This window comes from Cucurbita pepo, chromosome 3 (assembly GCF_057944985.1).
Source record: "Cucurbita pepo subsp. pepo isolate OVF chromosome 3, ASM5794498v1, whole genome shotgun sequence".
Lineage (NCBI taxonomy): Eukaryota > Viridiplantae > Streptophyta > Magnoliopsida > Cucurbitales > Cucurbitaceae > Cucurbita > Cucurbita pepo.
In genome coordinates, this window is record NC_141800.1 from 5228173 (window position 1) to 5251401 (window position 23229).

The 23229-nt window shown below is 35.7% G+C and overlaps 4 protein-coding genes across 5 annotated transcripts; 1 reads left to right on the forward strand and 3 right to left on the reverse strand.

Moving 5' to 3' along the window:
* The first annotated feature begins 210 nt into the window (after window positions 1-210).
* SIG4 (sigma factor 4) lies at window positions 211-3994 on the forward strand. The gene is made up of 5 exons (XM_023672480.2): window positions 211-762; window positions 1026-1256; window positions 1336-1476; window positions 2273-2473; window positions 3413-3994. The coding sequence occupies exons 1-5, from the start codon at window positions 301-303 to the stop codon at window positions 3689-3691; spliced, it is 1314 nt and encodes a 437-aa protein (XP_023528248.1). The 5' UTR covers window positions 211-300; the 3' UTR covers window positions 3692-3994.
* Window positions 3995-5676: 1682 nt separating this feature from the next.
* On the reverse strand, window positions 5677-8319 carry LOC111790025 (uncharacterized). The gene is made up of 5 exons (XM_023670787.2): window positions 7838-8319; window positions 7479-7556; window positions 7285-7384; window positions 7032-7174; window positions 5677-6121 (listed from the first exon to the last, which is right to left on the reverse strand). Exons 1-5 carry the CDS (start codon window positions 8147-8149, stop codon window positions 5894-5896), a joined length of 861 nt encoding a protein of 286 aa, XP_023526555.2. The 5' UTR covers window positions 8150-8319; the 3' UTR covers window positions 5677-5893.
* Window positions 8320-9356: 1037 nt separating this feature from the next.
* Window positions 9357-16180, reverse strand: LOC111789804 (WD-40 repeat family protein / notchless protein). The gene is made up of 13 exons (XM_023670498.2): window positions 15870-16180; window positions 15286-15367; window positions 15064-15153; window positions 14854-14979; window positions 14313-14440; window positions 12913-13112; window positions 12409-12472; window positions 12002-12112; window positions 10991-11128; window positions 10346-10488; window positions 10220-10274; window positions 9916-9972; window positions 9357-9818 (listed from the first exon to the last, which is right to left on the reverse strand). Exons 1-13 carry the CDS (start codon window positions 16026-16028, stop codon window positions 9735-9737), a joined length of 1437 nt encoding a protein of 478 aa, XP_023526266.1. The 5' UTR covers window positions 16029-16180; the 3' UTR covers window positions 9357-9734.
* A 687-nt stretch (window positions 16181-16867) lies between these two features.
* LOC111789805 (cycloartenol-C-24-methyltransferase) lies at window positions 16868-21014 on the reverse strand. Of its 2 annotated transcripts, XM_023670502.2 has the most exons (14): window positions 20819-21014; window positions 20603-20715; window positions 20164-20230; window positions 20001-20074; window positions 19822-19906; window positions 19686-19741; window positions 19438-19492; window positions 19253-19300; window positions 19058-19141; window positions 18816-18932; window positions 18516-18599; window positions 18280-18405; window positions 18067-18164; window positions 16868-17186 (listed from the first exon to the last, which is right to left on the reverse strand). In XM_023670502.2, exons 2-14 carry the CDS (start codon window positions 20683-20685, stop codon window positions 17123-17125), a joined length of 1041 nt encoding a protein of 346 aa, XP_023526270.1. In that variant the 5' UTR covers window positions 20686-20715; window positions 20819-21014; the 3' UTR covers window positions 16868-17122. The 2 variants fall into 2 exon arrangements, with proteins under 2 accessions (XP_023526270.1, XP_086978963.1); XM_087122837.1 differs by lacking the exons at window positions 20001-20074; window positions 20164-20230; window positions 20819-21014 and having other exon boundaries at window positions 19822-19940; window positions 20603-20721.
* Between the last annotated feature and the right edge of the window lie 2215 nt (window positions 21015-23229).

Genomic DNA, 23229 nt, shown 5'->3' on the forward strand with positions numbered 1-23229 from the left:
GATATTGCCTTTTGCATTTACTTTCAAGGAGTTCATTAAGAAAAGGGGAAAAAACCCCTTTGGTTGTTGAATTCCTTGAAGGATTGATCTTGATGCTAAATCTATCTACTTGGCCGATTATTCTTCACACCCTTTTCTCGAAGGATGTGAATGCTTCAATAGCATCCGCACACATTGACATCCAACCTTTTGATCCTTTTATCCATTCGCGACAAGAACAAATATCTGAATCCCAAGTGCTAAAAAAGCCCAAACTTCTTAAAAGCCTTTCCCATTCCTGCTTCTTTCCCTTCTCTGCTTATGGCCACTACCAGTAGCTTATGTTCATTACCGGCTCAATCCCCAACTCTCCCATCCATTTCTCTCTCATCACTTCCATCGCTCAAAACCCATCTTCCCCAACAACCCCATTTCACCATTTCCCCTTTCTCCACCAAATTAGCACCCAACTTCATCAACAATGATACACTAACCCACCCACCGCCGTCGGAGGCGGCGGCGGTTCTGGCGGTAGAAGCGGCAAGAGAACATGTTCTGGTGGAAGCCGGATGGCTTTCTAAGGATTGGAGATGCAAAAACCTTGAGAAAATGGAGCAGAGCTGTGGGGGTGATGGGAATGTAGCTTGGAAAAAGAGGAGAAGGAAAAGGAGGAAAGAGGTGGGGGAGACAGCCGAGGAAAATTGGGTTGCTTTGTCCAATGGCCCCTTGAGACCTGGACATTTGAGCTCAAAAGAAGAAGCAGAGCTTTGTCTGTGTCTAAAGGTGAGTCTTAGAAAAAATTTAATAAGTTGTTCTTTAATGCTTGTCTATGCCACCATTTACTTCTCTTGAGAGCTTTCTCGAGGGGAATACATATAATTTGTATACAAAAGACTGCAGAACTCTCTTCTTCTCCTTTATAAAGTGCTTTTAAGGTACCATAGTAGAATTTAGTTTGTTGCATTAGTATCCTTTAAAATCATGTAAAAGTGTCTGCCATGTTCATATGTTAAAGAAAGCTTCTCCATATTATAAACTCTTCACAGGAGGCAGCACAGATTGAAAAGATAAAAACTAGAATCATGGAGACTCAAGATCATGAACCTACAAATAAGCAATTGGCCATTGCCATGGGCACCAAATTAGGGTATATAGATAGAGTTCTCTGGAGGGCAAGAGAATCGAGAGATCGACTCATTCGATGCTATAGCAAACTAGTCATTTCGATTGCGGCTCCATATCAGGGCAAAGGGATTAGCCTGCAAGACCTCACTCAGGTAGGTTAATGCACATATTACTCTCTTTTGGATTATTGTTTTCTGTAGTATGCTGAAAGGTTTTATTTGTTTTTTGTAGGAAGGGAACATTGGTCTTCTTAAAGGAGCTGAAAGATTTGAACCAAATAGAGGACATAAGTTATCAACTTATGCTTATTGGTGGATAAGACAAACTATCATTCAAGCGTTGGATAAAAAGTCAAGGCTTGTTCGACTGCCGGTAAGATACTGCCTCAATTCTCATTTGTCACATTTTGATTATCATGTAGAACAAGTTTCAAATCGTCCTTAGTTTTTTATGCAGATTTTGCATTTGTAGTTATGACACTTCTGAATACATTGAACATAAGAACATAATTTGTGTCCTGTTTACCTTTCTTTTACTCATTCATAGGGTCCTGGTCGGTCACTTTTCTGGGCCGGGATCGATAAGTGGAAGTCATAGAAAAGAGATCTTTCTCTTTGTATCTCATATCAAGAGGAAGGGTAGCTTCTTAAGCCGACCTAGATTCACTGTCTTTTAACCATATGTTCTTCTTTGTCAATGCTACGTTGGACCTAAAGGAAAAAGCGCTACTTAGCCCTACACTAGTAGAAGTCAGTGGCAGAGTTAGCCTACTAGAAAGTGCTCGTCCTAGGTTCTATGTTTATCAGTAGGCTTCTATGATAAATTTTTTTTGTCGTTACCCGTTCGGTCTTATTTTACTTGATTGGAGCCCCTTTTTGTGGGGTTCCTCCTTTTATGGGCTCTCTTTTTGTTTGCCCTTGTGTTCTTTCATTTCTTTTTCAATAAAAACATGGTTGTTTGTCAAACTAAGTTGGATTTATGACGAGAATCATATCGAAACAATAAGAACAAGATGTGCCAAGGTGATAAGGAAGAGCCTTTTTGTTATATCACCTTTTTTCACAAAAAATGGGAAGGTAATTTCTACAAAGTTTTGTTAGCTTAGGATTTGAAGTATGGGAAGGTGAGCGGGTAATAATTGAATGCTTGGTTAGCTCGCTGTGTGCAGGGTCACATGGGTCAGATGGTAGCAAGAATAGCAGAAGCAAATAATCATCTTGGCATAAAGTTATCACGAGTACCCACCCACAAGGAAGTCGCTAAGTATCTGAAAGTTCCCGTTTCGACTGTAAGACTGGTTACAGAAAGGAGTAAGCGCCCGATTTCAATCAATCAACCGGTAAACGACCGAGGTTGCTTAACCCTGCAGGTAACCTTTTTACTTAAGTCAAGCTTAGTCTTTTACTGAAGGAATACTTACGTTTTTGTTTTTCTTCATATCTGCTGCTACAATGACATTGGAATGAAGTTTCAATCTTTCATGAAGGATGAGAGACTTGTTTGCAACTGGCTCTTGATCTTTAGGAACTTTGATTTAGGCTCTCTTCCATTTGTTCATAAAACTAGTCATTGAAGACATTTCCCTCATACCCATCTATGACGAAATAATGTTAAGTTCCTTTTCTTGATTAATATCTCGAAAGGAGAGGATGAACTTCCAAAAGGATTGTGTAACGTATTTCCGTTTTGGCTCGTTACGTATCGTTGTTAGCCTCACGGTTTTAAAACACGTCTGTTAGGGAGAGATTTTCACACCCTTATAAGGAATGCTTTGTTTTCTCTCTTCAACCGATATGGGATCTCACAATTCACCCCCCTTGAGGCCCAGCGTCCTCGCTGGCACACCGTCCGGTACCTGGCTCTGATACCATTTGTAACAACCAAAACCCACCGTTAGCAAATACTGTCCGCTTTGGCCTGTTACGTATCGTCGTCAGCCTCACGGTTTTAAAACGCATCTGTTAGGGAGAGGTTTCCACACCCTTATAAGGAACGTTTTGTTCCTTTTTCTTATCGATGTGGGATCTCACGGATTGCATATCAATAAGTCATATTTTCAATTAGATTGCTACACTTTGGGGTTTGCTTATATATATATGTGCGCGTGGCTAGTGCCTGAGCCATCTTATTCGATCTCAACTAATTTTATCGGACAACTACCTCACTCTGCAATATTTGGTATCTGACACATAATTGGATATTCAATCCTAGGTTGATATCCACCTAGCAGCGAACGTCTATGGTTATGTTTTTTTTTTCTCGCAACTACGATGAAATGTTGAAATACTATATTCTTTATGTTGTGCAGGAGATCATGCCAGGGCCAGACAATTTGACTCCAGAGAATATGGTAATAAGAAAACTGATGAAGCAAGAACTGAAGAAGCTTCTTAATACTCTAAGCAAAAGAGAAGCACACATATTGACCTTGTACTTTGGCCTCAATGGACAGATTCCTCAGTCGTTTGAGGAGATAGGAAAGTCGTTGAATCTTTCTCGAGAGACGATTCGACAAACCAATATTGCCACATTGGCGAAACTAAAGAAGTCTAACATTCTAGACTATCTTAAAGATTATCTAGTGTAGATATTTCAAGCTATGAGGAAAAGTTACAAGCAAAGATTTATGAACTATTGAAGGATTTGCAGAGTATTATTTGTATGCATCCAGGTTTAATTCTCTGTAGTACATCAAAAGGAGCTATCCAAACGCTTGCAAACGAGTTGAAACAGGTTTGGTCGATGTACATAGAACGGTCGAAGAACCGATCTTTTGTTTGAATAATCAAGTGCTGGTGTATGTAATAAATAAGAAACCGAGTCGATTGATGTTTAGATGATGTATTCTTGTTGTTTTATAAAATTAAGTGCTGGTGTATGTTGACATGAAGTTTATGAAACCACTGAAAGCTGATTGTAGAGACTAAAATAGTGAGACTTATCATGAACTCTATTAGAAATTATAAACTCATTGTTCATTTACAATCAATTTTTGTTAAAAAGGTTAAATGAGATGTTGTCTAGCACGTAGGTCTCGTGCTATAGAAAGCTACGTGCAATCTAGCGACTATCTAACTTGATCTAAACTCAAGATTATAGTCTTTCGAAGTTTGAATTTAGATCATTTCGATCTTTTGAGGGCATTGAAAGTTAAAATTCTTTAATTTTTTGGGTAGTCTATAAGTATGGTGGTAAGGAATGTGAGTGATCGTGTCATATGATCACATAGTGCGTGTATGCAATCTCATAGTGTGCATATGTGATCGCACAAGCATGCATATGCGATCGTATGATGGTTTATGTGATCATGCATTGTGTCACGATTGTACATTTTGAACCATGAAGTGTCATGATGACAAGTCTCAAGGGGAATTCAAGCTCCATTTCTATTTTTTGCTTAGCTTTACAGCCTCATCGAACCTTAGGCAAGATTCTTCTTTGTCAACCGAACACAATTCATATGGAAACTAAATTTGTTTGGCCACACATATTGCTCATGTGTGCATGTTCTATCATTGCAACTTTAGTTGACTTACCACTACTCTAGGCCAAGTCATTCGACTTGATCTTGCCTCTGCTTTAGGCCAAAAACCGCAATGTCACATCCCATCTCATCATCGTGATTTCCAAGAACGTGGTCCATGCATCGTGATGCCATCCTAAGTCCTGAAACGCCATGGACCCTTGCCGCTCACTCGGGCATGCTTACTATGAATCGACCATCCATTTGGGTACGATTGAGGCATGAAATATCAATATCAGAGAGTGGCCCCATATACCAACCTTTGATCCATGAATTGAGGCCCAATGTCGAAACACTGGTGTCATCTGACACTGTTCTCGAAAAAATCATTTCAAAGGAAGACCATTGAGACATCTTCCACACCATGACACTCCTATGTGTCATGAGGTGCTCACTTAGGCTACAAGGCTTGGTAGAGACCTGACATCATGTCTCCGTCTATAATAAATTTTGAGGCATATTTGATATGGCTGAACGGTTATATGGCCTCGTGGAGCATCCGTGGGTGTCCGATTGATACCAAATTTGGCGAGTTTTCACCTTCCACATAAAGAGGCTTAACTCCAAAGCCACAAGCCGAAACTTAAACTTTTGAGGTTATGGCCGGGGGCCCTACCCAGCTTACTGTCTTCATAGTATTATTGAGGCACTGCGTGTGAATTTTTTTTAGGTCTTATCTCCCTCGGTGCAACTTCGTTTTAGCAAACCGATCCCTCATTTTCATATATTTTTTTTGTGTGTTCTTTACAACCACACTTATAAATTAAGCAAACATTTAAAAAATAAACGACTTTCAATGCCCTAAAAACTAAAATCATCAAAATTTAAACTATGATATGCCATAACTCCTAACTTAGTTGATCAACCTTTTTTAACCAAAAAGAAATGATTGTAATGATTATAAATAAAATGACAAGAATGCTTAAGATTGCTCATCGATGCTCAAGCCATGGTGAGATGAGGGTGGAGATGATATCCTTATCTCTCTTCTTTCTCTAATGTTTTGGTTTATATCATAATCAATTGATGGAAAGGAGGAAACAAAGTCATGAATGGAAGTGGAGATTAAATGATATACATTTTTGCAATTATCCCTCGAGGAAACTGCAAGATTTAGAAGAGGAAACAATGCATTCAGCTCTTTCACAGACATAACAGGTAACAAGAACATCATAAACCAAACAAATATAGGCTTCATTTGGTAAATTGTAAAGCTCCATCGCATTTATACAGTTTCAGAAGGCCATCCTACGCTCTTCCTTGGTATTATACTACTTTGTGTTCCTGTTCTGGCCTGTGTAGGTTATGGAGGATGTATAAAGAAGCAGATGACAGGAAGATGCAGACCGAATAACTCAGTAGATCGAGACCGGTTGCTATCGTCACCATCTTGCTTCTCTCGAACATTTTCACTAAGAGAATCATGACGATAACATGTCCGACCTTTGTTTTCAGCTCATCAAGAGAGCTAATTTTCATCCATTTTGGCCTCTCCTGCAACCAATGACACCAAAATCACAAATGCCGTCCATGAGGGAACAACAAATTCAAAAAAGTAAAAGCTCATATTCCATTCTCTGTTCCAGAAGTTTCAGGACAGCATAAACAAACACTAAGATTTCCATGCTCGCTGAATAATGTCCAGACAATAATCTCCATAGAATATCAAAGATTTTCTCAAGTTTACAGCATTCAGCACTGTTGGAATCTTAGATTTTCTTCAGGGGAGTTCAAGTTTCAGCATACAACCATTCTATTCTGAGTTTTGTCAATTTCCATCAAATGACATGAATAAATAAATATACATTAAACTATACTCAAGCTTTTGGATCTAGCGGTGATTCTTTTTTCCGGTAAAGGTGTGAGATCCTACATTGGGCTGGAGAGGAGAACAAAACATTCCTTATAAGGGTGCAAAAACCTCTTAGATGCGTTTTAAAACCGCGAGGCTGATGGCAATACGTAACGGGGAAAAATGAACAATATCTATTAGCGGTGGGCTTGAGCTGTTACAAATGGTATCAAAGTCAGGCAACGGGTGGTGTGCTAGTGAGGACGCTGGGCCCTCAAGGGGGTGGATTGTGAGATCCCACATTGGTTGGAGAGGAAAACGAAACATTCCTTATAATAGTTTGGAAATCTCTCTATAGTAGACGCGTTTTAAAACCGTGAGGTTGACGGCGATACGTAACGAGCCAAAGCAGACAATATCTATTAGTGGTGGGGTCTAAGTTATTTAACATGATATCATACCATAAGGTTGAAGTTCAACCCTGACAACGTTATTTTCTCCTTAATAAATACTAGTATTTCATGTGTTACGACTTTGTGAATCAAACTAATACCTACACCCAAACTAAAAGAAAGATTAAAAGTATCCTAACCTATCAACTTAGTCATTTACCTTCAAGGCAAACATTCCAAACAGTGAGGATCCTTTCAGGGCACGATCAACAGGAGGAGGTTCATCAGGAGACACATTACTGATAAACAATCCATATAGGCCCATCCCAAAGATTAACATGACGGTTCCAGCAAGATATACATCTGCATGAGGTAGCAATTCATTATCGTTTTCATGCTTTGAAGTGCAATTAGCAGCTATACTTCCAGCACAAAAAAAGAGATACAGTAGTGAATATAGGAGAGGATCCTACCAATAGCTTCAACAAGTCGCAGAACCATTTGTCCGGTGTGAATCCCTTTGACACAGCTTGACCAGTAAACTTTATATGCATCACAAATATAAATGCAGCCCTTCAGACAAGCTAAGACTAGTCAAACTACACGAACAATTGATGTATCATACAAAAGAAAAATTTATCTGCGTCCTAAGAGCTGGAGAAAGTACATTGAGAAAGCACAAGAATGAACCCGCCAGTGAACCCCCAACAGCAAGCAGCGCCAAGAAACGGAAGTCAAAAATAACCTGCTTAACATCAGTTGAGACAGAATAAATCTTATTCGATCCAATTGACTAAGCTTAATTTAAGCATACTTGAACCATAGGAACTAAAAGAGACAGAATGAATCATTCAAATATTTATGTGTTCCATGGCCAAACTCTCAAGAAACAGTATCAGTATACGAGTTCAGTTCCAAAGCGTTTACGGATTAAATTCACAGCCAGCACAAACTTTCAGCTTCAACAGGAGTAGATCATGAAAACCGAATTGAAAAGTGAGAAAAAAAAAAAAAAAAAACAATTACCCTCTCAATTGAGGACTCAGTGGATTGCATAAACCCTAGAATCGGGTGAAGAGCAGCACCGCCAGCGCTGGGGTTAGCAAACGCGTAGCTGAAATTCGAATCCGCGGCTCTGGAGGGTTCAACGAAGGGAGCTGAAGTTCCATTGGAGTTATCGGTGGGCGAAGAAGGTTTGGCAGATTTGGATCCGGAAGAAGAGGAGCTCAAAGAAGCAAAAGAATAGGAAAAGCGAGGAGCCGGCGTGGTTGGACGTTGAGGGCGGTGGAAGCCAAAGGAGACAGCCAAAGGAAGCGGGGAGATTGCTGAAAGCGCCATTGGAGAGATGGAGAAAGAGAAATGGGGGCAAAGATATTTATTTGGTGGAAAATGGAGATATTTTGATTCATCTTCTTCTTCTCCATAGAGATCTTGAAGGTTGAAATCGCCATTTTTGTCCTTTCTAACGCTCTGTCTGAACCTAACCTCTCCGACTGAACTGGTTTTACCGCCAAAATTAGTGTCCCCACTCCACATTATCCTCTTCTTTCTCTCTTAACTGTATAAAAAAAAAAATTTATTTATTTATTTTTATTTTAAATTGTTAATAATATATAATAATATAACTTCAAATTCTTCATGTCAAATACTATTTTGGCTTCCATGTATTATTATTTTTATTCAATTTAGTTTTGTATTTTTAATTTAAGATCATTTTATTCCTTATACTTCCCAAAGAAATTATTTTTTGTCTTTGTTAGAAAATTTCTTATTAAAATTCAATATAAAATATAAACCTTTGAATATAAAGTAACATTTTAAGAAATTAATAAGTATAATGTTTCGCTGAAATTTTAAATTTAGTTATATAATGTTAAATTAATAAAAATATCCATAATTTATTTTAAAAAATATCTTTAAACTTTTAAAACATAAAAAATGCCCTTGAATTCTAAAATCCTCAAACTTTTACGAGTGCTTCATTAATACCTTTAACTAAAAATAAAAAAAATAAAAAAAAAATAAGGTAAAAAAATATTTAAAAAACATTATTCATGAACTTTTAAAAAATATTAACACGTTCAAAAATTATTCATGAACGAAAACTATTTATTTACACTAATCATCTCTATTTAATTTTATTAGTAATAATCGTAAAAAAAATTTTAATTTTTTTAAAGGGTATTAATGCTACATTTTGAAAGTGTAAATAACTATGGTCAAGGTTATTTTTAAACTTTCTAAAAATAATCACTTTCTATAACCTAACTAAACATTTTTTTGAAAGCTCAATTATAATTATTAATGGTTTCCGTCCAAAATTAATAGTAAGAATATATATATATATTTTTTAAGTTTAAAAGTATTATTGAGACATCTAAAAATTCAAGAGTATATTGAGATAAAATGAGATGAGATAAAATGTAGCGTTAAAAGAAATATTCTTATTAACATAACCTTTAAGTAAATTGGATCGAATAATTAAGTATGGAATTTAATCCATAAACACAAACGTTCCAGAATATATAAGTATAGACCACTAGAGTAGAGTCAAAAAGATATAATAAGCAATGGAAAATACAAATACCGATGGATATGTTTACATAAACTTGTAAGTATATGACAAACCAGCCAACACAAAGAATAGGATATCATGTCATGCACTGCATGTTCTTCACACAGTATTCCCAGCAGTCGTCCCAAGAAGAGACTGAGACAATGGTCGAGACCCAGCCCCAAATCCTCTGCTAGAAACACCAACCAGCAGCCATAGCAGAACCAAACCCAACCCAACCTGTATATGCTGGTTCATCCCTCTTATATCATTCCACCCCTTTTTGTCAGTGCAACTGTGCCGCATGCATTAAATGACACGTTTTTAGACTTCCACAATTACAAATGAATTGACACCCTCAGTTAACTCCTAGCCCATCCATAGCTTCAATACTTTATCCTTGCCACCAGAAGCCACCTTCTCACCATCTGGACTCCAATCAACAGCAAAAACCTGCACAAGATGAAGAACAGGATTTAGAATTAGAATGGTAATGAGAGGCATGCAATAAGGAACCCACGATGTGTCTTGCAATAGGATGGAACCATACCTCATCTGCATGGCCTGGAAGGTCTTCTTTTAACTTGCGTGTTCTGATATCCCAAATCTAAACAAATAGAAATCAAAATTTAGCCAGAAGTAGTATGGAGAAAACTCCATGAAACACTGTAGAAAAACAGTCTCCAACGCACTTGTAAAACCACTAGTGTGTAGAGATACAACTTCAACCATTTGATTCATTTACATTTTGTAATTGCCTCTAAACATAACACCCATCATGCAGCAACTCAACTCAAAGCATTCATTTCTAGGAAACACTAGAAGAATCAGGGAAAACAGATACACCGAAATACCTTCAGGGTGGAGTCTTTGCTGCCGCTCAAAAGAAGCCTACTATCAGCAGACCAACTGCAAGGAACAAAAAAAAAAAATTAGTAAATGGAACGAATAATTCCGCACAGGAATTAAATGATTCAAACCTGATTTGATATACAGGCGCAACATGACCCCGAAAAGCAGCAACAAATTTTCCAGTAATGCCATTCCACAGTTTCACAGACTTGTCAAAGGATGCACTGGCCACCCATTGTCCGTCAGGTGAGAAATACACATGATTCACAAGCTGAAAGTAAGCAAGAAGTTTATACTTCACTTCTTAAGAACGAGGAAAACTCCTAAAAGGCTTAATACACAAGCTTCTTAAATGTCATACTCATATAAGCATACCATTTATCAAGATTGACGAACATGGATGAACATCCAATGGACACATTCAGTAGAGTAAGCTCAGGATATTATTTGGATAGGAGAGTATGCTCACGATATGACTTAGTTCTTTTCCATTATGAACTTCTCTCATAGCTTGTTTTTCCCTCGAATGTAGACCTTAGAACTTTATACTATTAAATTTTTATGATGAGCTTAGCTGAGGATTCAAGCAAATGACCGTGTCCAAAGGATAGTGTTTCATGAAGAGTTCTCTAGTGACATCCAGTTAACAAAAAAATTTGAGAATTATGGTCCACAAATGCGGTTGACAAGGAGCAGGATGACCACGAGAATGCCACAATTACTGTATAATACATAATATTCCAGGAAGCAAAGATAAGCACAAAGAAATTTACCTGTTGATGGCCTGTCATGCGTGTCTTGGGGTGCTTGCTAACTGCAGGTTCCCATAGAAACATAGTAAAATCATCAGATCCTGAAACCAATCTTTCTGGAGCATTGCCTTTCATCTTATTATACCTTTCTAAAGCAACCTGCAAATCAGGAACAAGAAAGTACTTAGTGATACTTTAAAATCTTTTTCTTTCAGAAAAATCGGTGAATGTGTGTGTGTGTGTGTGTGTGTGTACTATGAATAACCGAACTTTACTTGAGAAAAAATGAAAAATGACAAAGTGGGTAATTACAAACAAGTACAGCCACAAAAAAACGGCCTACAATCCAACAAAAGCTTGATGAGTACTACAGAAAAAAGGCTTAGTCACATACGCCTATAAGGACACCTCACACACAAGTCTCTCAAAGGGCTTTGGGGAGAAAGAAACACGTTTGATGAACTATTTTTCTGTCACAAGCCATCCAACCATAGATTTAACAAATGGTTGTGAAAGCAAAAGCTTTCTAGGAACAGTTTCCCAAAATATTTACTGTTTCAGTTGTTAAAATAGCATTAATTTTAGAAACAGAAAACAAAAAGAAATTGTAAACCAGTCATATACAAACATGATAGAAGGAGCCAACTTGCCGCTGGCACACGAGCCATGAGACTGCAAAGGGCACACAACAGACAATTTTCCATATGGACATAAAGATTGCAGTTAATTGATCTTCTACTCTTGTTTCTCTAATGTCCTTGAAAATAAAATTGATCAGAAATTCTTTTCCAAAAATCTGTCGACGAAGCCACCTCCTATTACATCATTTCTTTTATAGGAACCACCTCCTATGTATCATACATATTACCCCATAAAAGAGTTGTGCAAATGACTCCAGAATCTCTTGGATTTCCATGTAAGAGAAACCATCGGCGTGTGCACAAAAAATAATTGTGTTTATACAAAATCATTTCCATAGGAGTACGAGTAAAGGATATTAAAATAAGAATCAGAACTCTCCAAATATGTTACCTTCTTCATTTCCTCTGGAGAAGAGAACTGTTTCCCTGTATGATCAAAAGCACCTGTCCGGAGAACATATTCGGTGCTTAGGGCAAGAGAGTTAACCCAATGACCGTGTCCCTGGCACAATACCGGATAGAAACATATGATGACACTATGAGCAACAACTGAACTAGGTCTAACAAAATAGGACCAAACCAAATTGTCAAGCAGGTTTAGGAGAATGTTAAAATTGAGATGGCTTATGACTAATTGAATATAACAGTTACAAGTTCTTTTAAATTTCTTTTTTCTAAAAGAAGATTAAATTTCTATTGTAACTGATAGATCTTTCGACTCCTAAAGCAACAAAATAACCCTTGAGTGAACTCTCAAAGTCAAATGATCCCAAAAGGAAAGAATAGCTTCTAATGTACCTTCAATTCACGTATTAGTTTTCCTTGCTTAGTTTCCCAAACCTTTATAGTACAATCCTGAGAACTGGGGCATTTGAAAGAAAACATGTCAATTTCAGAATACAGAAAAATTGGAAGTATCAATCAGTCTCCAGAAAGTTTAAATATAGCTTAATGCCAAAATCAGATCATTATCAATCATTGACTGCATAGGCATTGAATGCTACTAAGAGTTAGCTTTTCAATAGACTGAAAGAAAACAAAACTTTTGGCCTTTAGTAGCATAATTTTACCCCATGGTACCAACTGAATCTAAACATGCAGAGGAATAAGAGATTTCGTTTATTATTAGATGTAAGACAGTAGAAAACACTCAAGTACACTGTACACAGATGTTCAAACTCAACAGCATCAAGAATGCTAGAATGCTTCTGTAGTGGCTCCTCTATCTCACTTTCTTGTTTCATTTTTTTTTTCTTTTTTTTCCCTCAAATTCAAGGAGAAAAAGAAGGAAAATAAGCATACCCTGTATATATAACTCCATCTCCACCCCATTTGACGCAAGTTATTGCAAGAGTATGACCACTGAGGCATATAACACATTTTTTCAACGAAACATCCCAAATGCGTGCATCACCATCCTTGCTAGAACTCACAAAGCGACGGCATGGTGCACTTAGATGCAAAGGTTCCCACGAAACACCAGTAATCCATTTTTTGTGGCCCTAGAACATGAAATTCAAACATTATTAATGATTTCACATCGGTAAGCCTATAAATATATATAATCATTGTTTAGGCATCAAAAAGTAATGGCAAATGCCATAAAGATGGTAGATTTGTCCTTATCAACAAGTAAATATAACAAGTATTTTCTTCTTTTAGGAAAAGAAACAGAATGGTGGCTTATCAACCACAATGAATACGACAATCTAAGAGCCCCGAGTAGAGAAAACCCTGCCCACAGAGCTACAAAAGAATGGCTTTCCAATCACGAATAATCATTAATCAAGAGAAGGTTGTAGCTACTAAAGAATTTATTGTGGTTTAAGCATTTTAACGTTTACATTGTATACCATTGCAAGTATAATAAGTACTGTTTACCACAGAGCATATGAAAACTGTTTTGCTAACTAAAAATCAAAAACATCTTTTTAAACATGAATAGAACAAGCTATGCAACAAGCTACAATGAGTCGAAAATTTGATACTTAATGTGTCAAAACATTTTTTATGTCTACAAGTGCCTAATCTAGCTCACCCACACCCTGGCTAATTTCATGAGACAACACAAGACTTTACAATATTGGTTGTCAAGAAAAATATGTAGGATTTTAAATTATAGATAGATGGCCACCATGGTACCTAGCCCATGGTATCAATCAACTTACAGAGCATTTAAAGAATATGGACAAATGAATAAGATTCAATATCCACACAATAATAAAATCATGCAGTTCAAAACTATCATTCCTACAATATAGCATGCCCACATACTCTCATTTTCTATTGCTTCAAGAAAAAGATATTCCAATTTGACATATTTTTTAACTTCAGATGTAAAATTTGAAAGTAAAAGAGTACCTAGGGTTGCACAAACAAGTCTTCTCAAAGAGAAAAAAAAAAAGAAAAAAAGGATAAATTGACTTAAAACTTGAAAAGGAAGGCATCTATAATGGTTAAGATAAGGCAATTCAATTTGTTCCTCTAAATTCTACTTTAAAACTTGAAAAAACCACCGGTGAAATAAAGAAAAATATCAAACTTTAGAACAATATTACTCAGAAAAAAATAGCACACCATACAATTTTAAAACTAAGAAATCGGATTTTTTTTCAGCTGGTTTGACTCTTGGCAGGGCGAAATAGTCAACAAACTAAACAAACATTTCAAAAGTACAGTCACATAGGGGGGGAAATCTTTACAGTGAGTGGATTGCCCAATGGCTTCCCTGTCTGTGGATCCCAGCAAAAAAGTTCACCAGCTTTACTCCCACTTACAAGATGCTTCCCATCCGGTGACCAGGCAATAGAAAGAACCCAATTTTTATGCCCTGGGAATTGAGAGGAATATTTTCTGATTTTAGCTTGATACAGACACTATAGATATTAAAAGACGACAAAGCATCTTCAGTTGCTCCCTAGTTAAAGAAAACACACACAACAAAAAAGAACAAAAACAAAAGCACAGCATTTTTCAGACCTCCAGCAGTGCCATACTAAACATACAAACCTAAAACACTATGAAACACGGGAAACAGACATCTTTAATCCTCTAGGGATGACAAATATATCCATATCAGATAACTTGAAGTAAAATTTTAATTTTTAAGAAAGAAAAAAGTCGAAGTTAAATTGATTTGATTTTCCTTTCATGCTCCTATAAAAAAAATTTAATTTTGGATCTAGCATATTAAACAGCTTCAATGTTAGGCTAAAAATTTAGCTGCAGCGTTGTGTTTCTAACCTGTACAGGTGAACAATGGAGTTTGTGTATTAAGGTCCCATAGCCGAACTGTAGTGTCACCAGAACCACTTGCCAACTGTCGCCCATCAGGGCTAAAGGAAACAGATAGAACAGCTTCAGCATGACCTGCAACAAAAGTACAATGGAGTGATTAAAAACCTTCCAAGGATAACCGTGTTTAACTAAAAAACGAAGGAAACCAAAATGTACCAGAAATTGTTGCTGAACATCGGCTAACAGGACGTATGCGGAATACTGCTTGTGGCTGATAAACTACAGTAACCACTTTCTCAACAGAAACTGCAAATATGTTCAAGAGAAAAAAAAAAACTAAGCCCCTGTGAACCATAAAAATGAGTTTTACCAACACATGAATGTAACCAATGGATAACGTTGTCTGCTTTTTCAGGCATTATTTAAGTAATCAATAACCTTTGTTTTTCTCTAAGTAGGCACCAAGAGAAACTAGAAGCTCCTGGTCAGATATATAAAAAGCATACGGTAGCTTCTCCTCCTGAACAATTCCAAAACAATTTATTATTTCGGTATCATACAACCACCATGTAGTACACCAATTTTCATGACTATTCAATTGATAATAAAACTGAAGATTTTCGGATGGCTGAAATTTTAATGAAGAAAAAATCATTAAGAGATGCTATGAAATATTTCACCATAGAAATAAGAAATTGACTTGACATACACATGGTATTCGCTCATTGAAGATTACCAGAAGCTGAATTATCAATAGCTCAAATTCATCTTGGAATAAGATTTTTCTCTACTAATTAGCAGCCTTCGTATTACATCATTTCATAGAAATTTCAAATTACCAAACCAATCCAGCTTACCAAATACCGCTTGATAATCAAAATTCACATAAACTCACTACTTCCAATTCAATTTAGCACTTCCAATCAACGATCAAATAATTAAAAATTTTAATTTCCCCGAAACTCAATTGTTAACAACTTAATAGGAAGACAAAAGAAAACATAGCTTTTGCCGAAGCTTACATTGCTGAGAAGCTTATTGACCATCTGCTGAAGCTGCTGAGGCCCTGCATTTTGGGGAAGGTACATGGGAGCTCCCAAAGGCGTGCCTTCAGGGTCCGTCAAGAGAATCATGACATTGTTGATTGTTTCCCTTTGCTCTACATCCATCTCCGTAGCCATGTGTGCCTTACTTTGAAGCAACAGCGAAATTCAGGAACGGAAGAAGGGAAATTCGAGTATGATGTCTCCCTGCAAAATTGAAGCAGGCGTCTATGAGGGTTTTGGGTTTTAGGGTTTCTGGTCGTCTTTTTCTTATAGGGTTTTTTTCCCTTCTTTTCCAAATATTCTTTTTTTGTTTTAAATATATATATAATTATTTATATATTTATGTATTTGTGGAAGTTTATTTCAACTAAATTTGTATACAAATTTGAAAATGATAATATTTATATTACCATAGTCAACTGGTCAATGCATATTATCGATATAAAAATCATAAATTTACTATTAAAAAAAATTGGTAATGGTTTTGTAAGAGAAAAATATATATTTAGATAACTTACAAAAATAATTCTTTATATTAAAAAAATATATTTATAAAATTCTACCCAATTTCTATTTCACCTATATATATATTATTAATTTTAGATTTATTTTATGTTATTAATTTTGTTGCAATTATTTATTGTTTTTTATATGTTTTTATTTATCGTTTTTTTTTTTTATATGTTTTTAGATTGATTTAAAAATTCTATAATTTAGTTCGATTAATTGTCTCTTTCCTAGAGGACCAAACATAGCATAAATGAACGACTCAATTAATGGCATACCCATTATATTAATTTAAGGTTCTTGTCTCATTTTTAGAAAATTACAAAAATTAATGCCTAAGCTACGCTATACCTTCATCATTCAACAAGCTTTTAAATAATTTCAAATGTGGTATCCATTAAATCTCAACGTCGGTTGATATTCGAATTCTATAACAGCATGTCCGGTGGCTATTCAAAATCTCAATATTAGAGCAACCATCTATCGATAATTCAAAGGATTTCATACTGTTCTTGATCGAACTCTATTCATCACGTGTTAAAGAGTACAGAATGAGGCAGGAAAAGAAGAAGAACATCCCAGATGAGGCCACAAAGAAACTTATTTATTGGATTTAAAGAACAAACAAGAAATTAAGGCAAAGAGAAGTAAAAGAAGCTCTAGAATGGTTAAATTAAGCAAAAAAGCTCCACAATTGAGTTGTAGCAGCAGCAAAGAAGTTACTACTCACTGGCTGAAAGTGGCTTCCGGGCCAAGAAGAAATACATTGGTGTGAATATCTCTTTCCTGAGTATTAAGAGAAGCATCGTATGAGCGGCGTAGACGAGTTAAAAGAACGAACGTCATGGATAAAGTATAGAGGCATACGACATGCTTTCAATTGTATTTACGTCTTTAAAGACACTATCCACAAGAAAGAGTTCCATATTCAATCAAATTAAAATTCTCTCTTAATCGAAGCTCGTACTCTCGCTTACCCCCTTGAGGTTCTCTTCTTCAAGCAGTTCGAATCTAGATTTCTTACAAGAGAGAGGAAGATGATCGGGAAGAGTAGGATTGATTTTGTATGCTTTTAGGGAAGGTTTCTGTGAGATCCCGCATCGGTTGGGGAGGAGAGAGCAAAGTACTTTATAATGGTGTAGAAACTTCTCCCTAGCAAGATGCGTTTTAAAACTCTCGAGGGGAAGCTTGAAAGGGAAAACCCAAAGAGGACAATATCTGCTAGCAACGGGCTTCGGTCGTTTCAAATGGTATCAGAGCCAGATACCGAATGATGTGTCAGCAAGGAGGCTGAGCCCCAAAGGGGACAAGGACGCTAGACCCTGAAGAGGGATGAATTGAAGGGTCCCACATTGATTGGAGAAGGGAACGAGTGCCAACGAGGATGCTGGGCAACGAAGGGGAGTGGATTGTGAGATCCCACATCGATTAGGGAGGAGAACGAAGTATTCGTTATAATGGTGTAGAAACCTCTCCCTAATAGACGCGTTTTAGAAGCCCGAAAAGGAAAGCCTAAAGAGGACTATATCTACTAGCGGTGGGCTTGGGCTTGGGCCGTTTGAGTCTCTTTTACTAACCAAAGAACTTATATCCCAGACTCATTGACATTTTCAACTTTTGAGGTAACAAAAGACAGAATTTCAAGAGCATTGTAAAGTATACTCACTTTCCACCCTCAACTAGCCCTTCAGCAGCTTTCTCTAGAAAATCTTGAACTCTTTGGCTACCCTTGGGGGCAAGTCGAACGAACTCCAGTACTTTGACCTACAAAACGAACCGACTCGACTCAGTACTTGTTAACTTCATCCCGGATCTCCCCGAATAATAAGGTTCTCCTTGGCGTTACATATTCGTCGATGTCACATTTGATAAAACGTACCATATTTTTAGTAATGAAACGACCAATGGCTGTCAGACGGAAGCTACTCAGTGAGAAATGGCTTTTGTCTAAAGGCAAGTACCACGGAACAGGCGAATTTACAGCAAGATCTCTCTCCCAAACGACCTGATGTCACGTGCCCATGATTACGAGATCATTGCTTTATAGTTATAACGACGTCTCTCATTCATTCATGGAAATATAAACTAATAATATGAAGTTGTTTTCCAACTAACCTCAAAACCTGCTTGTTTTAAAGCTTCAAGGCATTTTCCTGTCAACCTGATATCCGGAAGACCATCGCCGATCTCAATTTCCGCCTGCACGATTGGAACTTGGTCAATGTAGTTCATATAGTATCAATCAGTGTGGTGCAATAACCACATCGGTTGGGGAGTAGAACGAAGCATTCTTTATAAGGGTGAGATGCGTTTTAAAAACTTTGAGGAAAAGCCGAAAGAGAACAATATCTGTTAGCGGTGGGTTTGGACTGTTACAAAACAATCTTACAGATAGAAACGACCAAGCCAAATTACCTTTATCTTTTGATGTTCTTGATTATTTGAATCAAAAGCATCAGTCATGCACCATTCATAGGCAGCAAAATGCTGGCCAGGCTTTAGCACTCTATATATCTCCTTATAGCACCCATACTACCAGACAAGAAAAAAAAAAAGTCAAATCAAGATGGCTCGGACACGTACGTCTCACCAAACGATACTCGAGCTAGTTCAACAGCAAACTAAAATTAACACTTGAGGATGTATTTAAGACTCACTGCGTCGGGTGCATGACAAGTAGCTTCGATTGCATATACTGCATCAAATGAATTGTCAGGGAATGGCATCTTCATGAAGTCGGCCTGCAGCACGGCGAAAACGAATGAAGTATTAACCTTCGAAACATAACTCTTGTAGGCTAAAAACACGAACGAAATTGTGAAAGACTTCACCTAATCTACATAAAAACCAACCTTGACAAAGTCACAAGTCTTGTCCACTTTGGCAACACGATTCAGTTCCTGACAAAGTACAAATACCTTATTACAAGAGCTTGATCGGAACACGAACTAGTAATTATGATGAACGAGGCAACGAAAAAAAGTAAAAAACAATGTTCTTGACATCCTTAATCAAAGGCTTAGCTGAAAGAAACTACCTTCCCTCGTGAAATCTGGTACTCGTTGTTGTTCAATCCAGTAACGGAAGTATAACTGCAACGGAGCGTCATAGAATGATAGAATATGAGATACTAACCATACGCTCAATGTAAAACAAAAGGTACAGGACTATATATACTCGATCCACTATCAAAGTGTTCGATCGAGACCGTTAACAACGCAGTTGTTTTAGCATTAATCGTCAATCAAAAGCAAAAAGAACTCGAAGTCAGCTAATGAATCACACCTAAATCTCGCAATTTCTCTAAGCGGTCCACCAATTCCACATCCAACATCCAACACCTAGAATATAAACAAGTTATTCCCCGTAATCTGAAACGAACGGAGAAAAAACCTCCACGTTCGTATAAAAAAACACGAACCTTATGTCCAGGTTTCAAATCTAATTGCAAGGCAAGGAAGTGCTCATGCCTCTTAATGCTCTCCCGCAGAGATTCACCATTCCATCTAGAGAGGAAAATATGCAAGTTCATATTCAAGACTGCAAAAACAGAGACAAATTCGGATCTGTCGAATCGAGGAGAGCGATAGTACGTCATACCGAGGTGCAAAATGGAAAGACTCGCCCCAACCAAACTCGTAAAAGCTCGTAACAAGATCATAGTACTTATTAACCTGTAGTAATTCATATTACACAGCCTTATAAACGATATCGAGGGCGGTTATCAAAAAGAAAGATCATGAGAATAGCAATCTACTCTAACCATGTCAGTGTAGTTAGCTTTTCTTTCCTCCTCTTCACCTCCATAACAAACATGATACTTCTCGTACCTTATCCAACAATGTAACACATTAAGAACACAATTCAAAATCAACAAATCAGGCTAAATCCTCATCCAACATTGCACATAATCATAGAATCCCCTGTTTTCATTCAAATCATCCACATCTAAAGCTAACAAAAACAGATCAAGGGGCCATAACCCAATTGCAGCAAGAAAAAGATAAGTACAGAACATGCAGAAGCTTAGACGTAGAATTCAAACTAGATATCACAAAAACAGAATGAGCTATCTAGTTTAGTTAGTCTGAGTAGCCCAAAACACAATCAGATACATGATTTCAAAGTAGGGAAGTGTATTAACCAAACGAAAATCAATCTGGGGAGAAATTTTGGGGGTAAAAAGAGAGGGAATGTGTTACTTTTCAACGGCGGAAAGGACCTCGTTCTTGTCCAACTTGCCGCCAAGGCCCGACGCAAGATCCAACGCTCCAGCTTTCGACATGGGTATGATCAAAAGCGGTGTATGGGAGATCTAGAACAACAATTGAAGCAAAATAAGAATGAGAATGAAATCGAATGAAGTGTTAGATGATTTTGAGTTTGAAAATGTGGGTGTGATTCGTGTTGAGCATTACGTCGAAGGCCGAAGAAGATCCAAACCCAGATGGAAAATTTGATGAGGAATCTTTAAAAGAGCAATCAAAATGGTGAAGCCGGACGAACAAACAAACAACAAGCAACAAACAAATGAAAAAAAAATACAGAGAAATGATGACACGCAGAAGAAAAAAGCAAAAAAAAAAAAAAAACTCTCTCTGGTGCTCGTGAAGGACAGCGCCCACTCCACGTTTGAGCGAAAATAAAAATTGTAATGGATAGAAAACAAAAACATTAAATTATTAGTACATAATTTTTTTAAATATTATTTTTATTATCATCTAATTTATATTTTGATTATTACTTGATTTTGTACATTTTTATTTATTTCTAAACGTTAATTTTTATATTTTATTTGAACGAAAATATATAATATTTTGAAACAATTTTATAAAATTTAATGATATTTTTTTAATGAAATTAATGTTACAAAATAATATATTATTGCAATGGTCCTATCTACTTGAAATATTTATTTATTTTTATATAAACATGTAATCCAATATTACATTATTTATTTTAAATATTAAAAAAGTAGTAATTTTAAATAAAAACTTTTGAAAAGCTGTTTAAACAAAGTCAAAAAGCTGTCGTAGCCTCTCTACTGTGATTGGTGGATCTGTGTACATTTTTTTATATATATTCAAAAAGAAATTAAAATAATTGGTCCCTTAAATATAAATATAAATATAAATTTTATATTTAATAGAATCAACTTTTAATCTCGTGCCATATATTAATTTTAAAAATTAATTTCTTCTTGGAATGAGTTGAAATTATATGATGCGTACACGCTTTTGTATAAGTAAACGTGTGGTCGGGTTTCATATTATTTTTCGTTAATGTAAGAATAATGCAGACTCCATAAAATAAAATAATTTAGCAACTGATCATGTGTGGAATAGTAATGGATAGAGTTGGGACTAAGAGAACTGACATTCATTTTTTTAGTTCAACGATAAGAAAAGTAGAAGAATTTGAACCTCTATTCTTTGGGTTGAGGGCATATGCTTTAACGACGTTGACATCTTGTGGCACCTAAATAGAAGAAAGGTAAGTGAATAAACCGAGATCATATATGGATGAGAGGGATTTTGAGGATAGGTTTAAAAGAATTGAAAATTACTACCTATACAAACAAGGTATACTTGCCTTTTTAACGACTCAATCATAAAAACTTCATGGTTAAGCGTGAAGCAAATCTATGTTAGGTGACCTCCTGAGAATTTTTCTCTGATATTTGTGAGTGAGAACAAAACATGCTAGAATGACTCGTATTGGTATGTAGGGATAGACTTCACTCTTACGAAGATAGGAGTAGATAACCTAACCATGTCTCTTAAGAAGATAGGAGTAGATAACCTAACCATGTCATAGGAGATGCAGGAGAATAATGGGACCATTAAATGTCGAATCCAAATTCTCAATATTGATTCAAATCCTGAATATAAATTAACAATCAACAATCACGAGATATAAATTAAGGTAATTCTCTCGCAAAAAAAATAAAATTTATTAAAATTTATTAGGTTTTACATTTCTTATTTGTATGAACGTGACAAAAAAAAAAAAAAAACATTACTTTTTTAGGACCTATAATATTATTGGAACTAAACTAGGTAGAGTGAGACATTTAATTCAAGTAGTCTAGATAATAATTTTGAGGCGGGCCCTACAACTACTGCTGTTATTATTTCTATTAAAACGTGCCCTACTAAAAATATAATACATTTTGACATTAATGAAATATTATAATGTTACAACAAAATATTTCTATCTAAGTAAAAACATATAATATAACAAATATATATGATTCCAGAATTTGTAGACAAAAGTAGATAAAAATATAATAAAACTGTATTATCTAAAATATTTTAGTATTTTTCAATTTAATCTTTATTGTTTAAAAATTTTAAATTTAATATTTCAGATAGCGACCTAATAAAAGTTTAGAGGAGAAAAAAATATTATCTAAAATAATAGTAAATTTATAAATTTCTACCAAGGCTAATCAAGTTTTGGAGGAAATAAAATTTTTTATTTTTTTCATCAACAAATTTTAATATTCATAAATATTCATCCCTAAAATTTTAAAACATATTCACACAATATTTTTCTGACATGAAAATTATTATTATTATTATTTAACTAATTACATTAAATTTAATTTCAAATAAAGTATATGTACTAAACTTAAATATTTGAGAGCAATAATTGAAATGTGTAAATGGGAGGGGTTCAATATCATTTTTTTTATATATAATTATAGAAAATAAAAATAAAAGTAAAAATATTATCTAGTAACTGAATTCATCAAAAAAGGAAATATATATATATATATATATATATATATATATATATATATTATATATTAATTCCAAGTAATGTC

Bases quoted from the DNA above. Each gene is read 5' to 3' on its own strand.
- SIG4 (XM_023672480.2), top strand. From the start codon at position 301: ATGGCCACTACCAGTAGCTTATGTTCATTACCGGCTCAATCCCCAACT. The intron at 1,477-2,272 runs GTAAGATACTGC...CGCTGTGTGCAG, and splicing joins CAAGGCTTGTTCGACTGCCG to GGTCACATGGGTCAGATGGT. The intron at 2,474-3,412 runs GTAACCTTTTTA...TATGTTGTGCAG, and splicing joins GAGGTTGCTTAACCCTGCAG to GAGATCATGCCAGGGCCAGA.
- LOC111790025 (XM_023670787.2), bottom strand. From the start codon at position 8,149: ATGGCGCTTTCAGCAATCTCCCCGCTTCCTTTGGCTGTCTCCTTTGGC. The intron at 7,385-7,478 runs GTACTTTCTCCA...GCTTGTCTGAAG, and splicing joins CATTCTTGTGCTTTCTCAAT to GGCTGCATTTATATTTGTGA. The intron at 6,122-7,031 runs GTAAATGACTAA...CATTGGTTGCAG, and splicing joins TTGGAATGTTTGCCTTGAAG to GAGAGGCCAAAATGGATGAA.
- LOC111789804 (XM_023670498.2), bottom strand. From the start codon at position 16,028: ATGGCTACGGAGATGGATGTAGAGCAAAGGGAAACAATCAACAATGTC. The intron at 10,489-10,990 runs GTAAATTTCTTT...GCTTACTTTCAG, and splicing joins GCATGACAGGCCATCAACAG to CTTGTGAATCATGTGTATTT. The intron at 10,275-10,345 runs GTTTGAATCATT...TGTTCCTTGCAG, and splicing joins GCGCCTGTATATCAAATCAG to TTGGTCTGCTGATAGTAGGC.
- LOC111789805 (XM_023670502.2), bottom strand. From the start codon at position 20,685: ATGTCGAAAGCTGGAGCGTTGGATCTTGCGTCGGGCCTTGGCGGCAAG. The intron at 20,075-20,163 runs GTTAGAGTAGAT...GAATTACTACAG, and splicing joins AAGCTAACTACACTGACATG to GTTAATAAGTACTATGATCT. The intron at 19,493-19,685 runs GTGTGATTCATT...GCTCCGTTGCAG, and splicing joins AGAGAAATTGCGAGATTTAG to TTATACTTCCGTTACTGGAT.